Source organism: Theobroma umbraticum, unplaced genomic scaffold (assembly GCF_002168275.2).
Source record: "Theobroma umbraticum cultivar Fairchild unplaced genomic scaffold, ASM216827v3 scaffold_50.0, whole genome shotgun sequence".
Lineage (NCBI taxonomy): Eukaryota > Viridiplantae > Streptophyta > Magnoliopsida > Malvales > Malvaceae > Theobroma > Theobroma umbraticum.
Genome location: NW_018397261.1, coordinates 3,390,526 through 3,397,570, shown reverse-complemented (window position 1 = coordinate 3,397,570; position 7,045 = coordinate 3,390,526). Strand labels below are relative to the sequence as shown.

Genomic DNA, 7,045 nt, shown 5'->3' with positions numbered 1-7,045 from the left:
TTTCTAGCTATCCATGCAAGTATAGTCCTACTGCTCATATTCATATACTATTAATTCGAGACGTCAACTAAGTCAGTGAATGTGGATTTATTAAAAGAAAAAAACAAAACAGTATTTAGCAGGATGTAGCTGAACTTCTTTTACTGTGAGGAAAAGAAGCGGTACGAGTAAATAATAAATGGTGAAATCAGAGGTAGCTAGCGCCGAAGTCTATTTATTGGGCAGCGTGTGAAATTTGTGAGAAGCCGACTAGCTAGCGGCTACGTCCTGCCTGCTGTCGCCTGGGCCCTGAGCCCCCTGACGCCTTGACCGCACCCCCTACCCTATTCCTTGATTGATTCCATTTTTTGGGGCAACGAGTGCAGGTTTTTCATCACCGCTTAAGAAGATATTTATTTTTCATCAGTGATGAGCCTCGTGATTTTGTTTATTCCTTTCTGTTCCTTTGGAAAAACATATTATAGTCGTTTCAACTATTGAGACTGAGTAGGCTGAGCTTGACAGGCCTGGGCTTAGAACCTGATGGGACACACCTGAAAAACTTGGTCCATTCCAGAAGCTGTCGTCTGGCCCAAATTCGGAAGCCCAGGTTCAGGTTAAATTTTGGGTTGAATGACTATGGTCTGTGTCTATTCTATTTCTCTTGTTCTTATACATTTGAAACCAAAAGGAAAGTTCCTTTTCAGCCTCTTACCATTCCATTTCTAGCCTGGCCTAAACTTGTACCGCAATTGTCATTACTAGGGGTACTGCTACTCGAGTCAAGACTTCATTTTTTTTGTTTCCAATTCCATTTCCCCCACGAAACATGCACAACTTTGTCTTCAAATTCACTACTACCACTACATGGGTTATTCAGCTAAGCAAGTGTAACAATTTTAGATTGGAGTTCATGGAGGCTAACAAGGATGCCATTAACTTAATCTTCTTTCTTTTAGTTAAACGTTGAATAGGATTTAGACTTACATGAACAAGAATTGAGTATTTTCACTGCAAAACGTACTTCATGTCAAACTGCATATCACGCCTAATTTCAGATTGTTTTTCAGCTTGATATGAGTGTGTGTCTGGACATGATGTTGACTTTCGTGGCTTTTAAGTCTGCATATTGTAAGAGAATCCAACGACTTATGCTGGGCTTTCCAGTGTTTTTTGTATATGATGATTACACATCAACCCGTGAAGCAGTATGCTTTCCCCGATCAAAATAATACAAAGATGACAAAGACAGAACAAGAAATGCTCATAATTTCTGTGAATCATAAAAAGTTGAAGAATGCTCGAAGTTCGTACTATCCCTGATGTAGTCTGGCTTGCTAGTGTGGTAGCCGGGACTTGGACTTGAGTACGGTCGAAGGCCCATCTTTCGCAAACATCCCGAGCTAGGTGTTATCCCATCTAGATCCAAACGGGCCGACGAATAACTAAAACTTGAGAATTATTTTCTGCGTAAAAGGGTGCTCAAAATTCAATATACTCCCTACCACAGCAAGCTATTAATTAAAGTACACAAATCTAAGCATATGCGCATCGCCTTTATTTGATCATCAAACCTCGAAATGCCACCCACTTATGAAACAAAGTCTATTGCATCGCCGTTCGTTTGTCATGCGGAAAAATACAAAGACTTAATGAATCTTTTGGGGTAGTTTTGGGAGTATCATTACTCTTAAGGGACCCCAAGCATTGTTGTCAATAAGACGTGTTGATTATGAGCTGAGCCTTGATTTAGACCTAGTGCCAGTGCTACCACTTTGAAGGGCAGGTCCTACTAACCTTTTCGGCCTCGGCCTGAATTACATAAAAGAAAGCAAAATTTGACCTACAAAAGCCATAAATGCTCATTCTTAATATTCAAGGATCCTCCACACGAAACCTCTAAAAGTTCCTGGGAGAAAGAAGATTCCCCATACACACTTTTAAAATTGCAACAAGAAGGAGAACAGGAAAATCTTTTGCAAGGTGAATTACATGATGGATCCAACTTTCCAAGTAGGGTCGCAGTGGGATGCCTCTGTTGCTTAATGATATCTCCTACATTCTTCCTCTCTCGACAAAATGAGCGCATCTTACAACACTTTTGCAATTATGAAACTGGCTTTTGGACTGCAATAGCTTCAACCCATTGTACGTGTCTGTCAGGTACTGGTTATTTTGGATCAATTTGTTTCTCAATTGATCTTAGTTTAACCCCTTGCATTTTCTTACTTTTCTTACTTTTCTTACTTTGACTAGTTAATAACAACATGAACAATTCAATGCTAATTAAAGCCTACATATGCTATGAGGATGTGAAAGGGAAACCTGTGAAAATGTATCAATTCCCCTTGAGAACTTTCCTCTTTGATGGCACTGGTAAGAAAATAAGCATTTTGTTTGTAATATGACTCTATGAGCAAAAGGAATTTTCTTTTTCCATTTCTTTTCTCTTTTCAGCGTGGAAATCGTGAAGGTTTCAATGCCTTGAGAGACAAGACATGCCGGTACCTGATAATATTTATATGGGGCCAATCTCATTTTGAGTTGGTAAGAGACTCGTGAATTAATCTTATCATGTCATCATCACCAAATGCTGCCATCACTAGTGACGTCGATTTTCTCTTTGCATGGTTTTCCTTCCACATTTTGTAATCTGTAAGTTTATTTACGTATTTGAAATTTATAGTAATACTATTAATATCATCAAAAGCGTATATGTAAATGCTGGTCAAAGTTTCAATGCCTAAGCCAAAATTGAAATACGAATTGACATTGACATTGTTTGATGCAATTCAATGCATATGTTACGCGAGTCTTTAGTGCAGACATAAAAGTATTAAAAGTTAAGTTAAGCGTATGTTGGTCAAAAATCGTGGAACACAGTTATGCATCCTTTTACATATAATTAGTATATTCTTGTGGATGCATCAAATTAATCTCCAATAATAATTTTTCAATCAAAGTTACATGATTCATCTAATTGACCGCAGATGACGACACAGAAGCCAAATTGGACTTTCATAAACGATTTTCATCTGCAGATAATGGAGAGGTTTACAATTTTTACAAGTAGACCACTCCATTTACATCATCTTGCTTTGGATACAAACGCTCTCGCACTCCCCATCATTAGAGGATGACGCTAGCTAGGCAAAAAAACTCACTCCATATACAGGACACCAGGACACAATTTTCTCTCATATGAATAAAAGAATATAACTTGCTCCTCTTAATTAGAGCACTAACTTCTTTCTATGGTAACGTAGCTCAACATAATCTGAGGGTTCTCAGTGCATGACCACCCACTGTTTCCCTCAGCTCCTCCTCCCTCTTTCTCTTGGGCAGAGATAGAGAAGAAATAGTTTTTGCTGACAAGACCTTCCTCACAAGTAGCTTCCACCGTGTATCATCACCCATTCTCTGTTGTTGCGCCTTCAATTTGAATTGCCTGTCACATTTACAAAGCAACAGTATTTAATGCTGAGGGATTAAAAAAAAAAAAACAGTTGGAGTTATTGATATCCATTGCTAAATTGAAAAGAAGAAATAGACCAGCCAAGGAAAAATGGTATACTAGAAAATGACACAAAAATGGGACTTTTAAGACCCACCAAGCTGATATTTTTTAAGAGACCGAGGAGATCCATCTCTTATTTTCTGTTGAGAAAACAAGCCACCAACAACCATTTCCGAAGATAATTATAGTTCCCAGTAGTAAGAATGGACAAGTGTCCATCCCCGTCCGCACGTTGCAAAGGAAGTGGCCCCATAAAAGGCACATCCTGTCTAATTGGCTAAACAGCAGGTTTACAACTTGATCATTTACATCTTTCAAACTTTGTAGACATGCGGCCCTCACTAGCCAATAAAGAGTGAGTCGAATTGGAGGACGTCTAGTCTTCATTACCAATAGAAAGACGATCCTAAATTTTCTTTTTCTTGTCGTTTATTTGTGTTGGCCTTTCAGTAGCCTGACCTATGCTCTTTTTTTTTTCATGCCTCCAATGAAAAGTTGATGTAGCAGTTGTTTTGATTGATTTTTTATGGGGACATATACATCCATAATTCTCGTAATAGAAGTTTTGTTTGTATAGGAAATTAACAAATATTAACCTATAATTGAGTTAAAATATCAAAGGTAGAGTTGAAAGTGATTGGGACATGCCAACGACCAGTTTACCTGGCAGGGATGTGGACATTAATGAATCAAAGCAATACAAACAAACAAGAATTAAGCCAAACTTTTTTTACTATAAACTTTTTTTATCTGCTTTGTTTAGACTAAATTAAACTAAAAAGATTCCAGAATAGACTCAAAAAGTAGGAAGAAAACTGAGGAAAAAAATCCAACCCCCCCCCCCCCAAAAAAAAAAAAAAAAACGCAATATTCAAAGCCTACCCGTCAAGTTTTATTTATCACATGTAAAACTCCTTCCGAGGTCCTAGCCTAAGGTCGCACAAAAGGGTTAAAGGCCCTAGCCTGGCCTGTGGTCTTTGGAAAACGCTAGAGCTTGGCAACGGGTCCATTGGCCCCTCCAAATACATTGAATGGTTACTGATTTAAAGAAGCGAAAACAACCTAGCAATTACACTAGATAAGACCCGGGAAAAAGATAGAGGTTCCATATTTTTCTTAGAACACGATTTGCACATGCTTTTAAAAAATACTTGACCCTAACAATAAAAATCACAATGCTATCATTTAAACGATAGATATACTGATGACAAATAGTGATAATTTTTAATTATACCTGCAAAGAGGCACCCGGCAAGAATCACGCTGGTCACAAATTGAGGAGTGGAGTCTAAGAAGCTGCCACATCCGCTTGCACCGAGAGCACCCTCCTCCGTTAGCCCTTCTCTTGCACAATGCAAAATGCTTGATCAACAGCTGGACACCTTGGCACGTTGTGTATTTGTTACACGGGCCCCTTTTCTTTGCGGGCTCCACGTCATAGCGCGCCAACAGTGGTGCATCCTTCCGTACAAATGTGCTCTAGACAGTCCATCGCCTCGCTTAGCTGTAAATACAAGCTCTGCTCTTCCCTGTGCCTCCTCGTCCTCTTTTTCCTCTGCAAATTATATTGATTTTCAAAAACTAATTATAACCGATAATGATATTACTTTTTATGACGATTTAATACTAAATCAATGCCTACAAGGATTGGGGTAATAATATCTTTATTTAAATTTACCGATTCAGCTTCATCGATGAATTGGAGAAGCTCGAGTTCGAGCCAGGGATCATGATCCTGCATGAATTTCCAGCCTTCGGTTTGCTCGACACTCTTGAAATGGGCGGCGACCAGCTTCATGCACTTGAGGTAAAGATCGGGTGCGTCGCAGAGCCTGGCGAGCTGAAGCACATCCCCCACGTTCTCAATCGTCAGCTGCTGACTGACTCCTCTGGTGCACCTCTGCTTCAGCTGCGGGACCGAGTAAACGTGTGACAAAGCTAGCAGGTGAATCCCGTATTTCTCCATTTGCTCCTCGGCGCACCTATTGCAATACGAGGGTCATTTCCGTCAATTCACCTTAGACATAAGAATCTTCCAAATCTGAACTTGTACCGAAACAGCGCGCCTCCATAAATTTTGGAGAAATAAAACAAGTAATTTCTTCATTTCCCCCCAAAACAGCAAATTTCGTAGCCGACCAAAATACTACTACCAGCATCAAATTGCCACGGGCATTTTCTTAAACATTATCGCTTTTTCTTATTTATTTATGTGCTGTACCTTTTTTTTTAATTGAAGGACGACGATGCTGAAAATACAAGTAAAAGAAAAGAATCGAATAGACGCCGTCGAATTAGACTCGAATGATTTTCAATTGTTACATTACGTCACGTGGAAACTGAGGAAGAAATGAACGGCAGAGATTATCGAACAAAAAAGAGTGGCAATGCTTGAGCAACCAACCTCGTGGAGTAAGGTATCCGACGAATGCGGAAACCGCGTCGCATGGAACGCCGAGATCGGAATGATCTCCTCTGAGCTCCGGTGCTTACGAGGCCTGTCGATTATATTTTCCAGCACTGGCGACACCATTGCCTAAAATTTTCATAAAAAGAAAAAAACAGATCAGAAAACAATGAAAATTTCGAAATCGGAAAATGCTTTAAGAGAGCTTAGACTCAATACCAAGATGCTGGAGTGAGCAGGGATGCGGAGGCCGCCAGAGGTGAGGATGTGGACATCGGGTTCTGGTAATTCAGAGGGGAATGAGATGGCGGAGATGACGGAGGAGGTTGTGTTGTGATTTTTGTTGTCCTCCATGGAAAGTAAAAAGTGAGAGAGTTAGTTCTATAGTCGTTGTGCGATGTCCAAAGATGCTGGCTGTCTAAAACTTTATAGACATCCTAAAGGAGAGAGAAAAACATTTAAAAGACTAAAAGCGACGCAATGAACAATCTGATGTGTCATGCGTGACAAAGATTACTGTTTCCACGCGCTTCTGGATGTTCCGTTCCCCCACTATTTCTTTGGAAAAAATAGGTCAAAGTAAATTTGGGTTTAATTAATAGTTGTGTTTGTCAAAAATCGTTTGCTATATTTCCTATCAAACTCCGGAGATTTTGATTTGTTGGGAGTTATTTTCATTTCGTTGAATAAAGGGTGCGATCTAATTAAAATAAATAAATAAAAATATTCAAATCAGTTCAACCAAAATCAAGGGTTTTAATTTAAATTTCTTTGCTAAATGTGAAATGAGATATGGTATTAAATGGATTGCAATTCACGGTAAGGGCATTTATATTATAGTTTTCGTGATTCACATTGGTAATAATTTCTCAATTTAAACAAATTAAAAGCTGAAAACCAATTTTGTATAATTAATGGAATTGAGACAATTAATTTAAAACCAATTTTACAGGATCTTAACATTTTTTATAACCCATAAATTATTTGTCTTAGTCTCCTTAGACTGTCTATGGCATATTATAAAGTTTAAATAAAATCTTCACGTTTTCCATTAAATAGTTGCCTTTCGTGTACGTTGTTAATTCTTTGGCAAATAATTAGAAATAGTATAATTATCTTTAGTCAAGTGATAGATAATATAT

The 7,045-nt window shown here is 38.6% G+C and overlaps 1 protein-coding gene across 1 annotated transcript; it reads right to left on the bottom strand.

Annotated features, from left to right (window-relative positions):
- Positions 1-2,902: 2,902 nt before the first annotated feature.
- LOC110418691 (BTB/POZ and TAZ domain-containing protein 1-like) lies at positions 2,903-6,335 on the bottom strand. The gene is given in 7 exon segments (XM_089783882.1): positions 2,903-3,427; positions 4,731-4,936; positions 4,938-5,051; positions 5,175-5,490; positions 5,912-5,957; positions 5,960-6,032; positions 6,123-6,335. Coding segments are annotated over 7 exon segments (1,071 nt in total). The 5' UTR covers positions 6,258-6,335; the 3' UTR covers positions 2,903-3,246.
- Between the last annotated feature and the right edge of the window lie 710 nt (positions 6,336-7,045).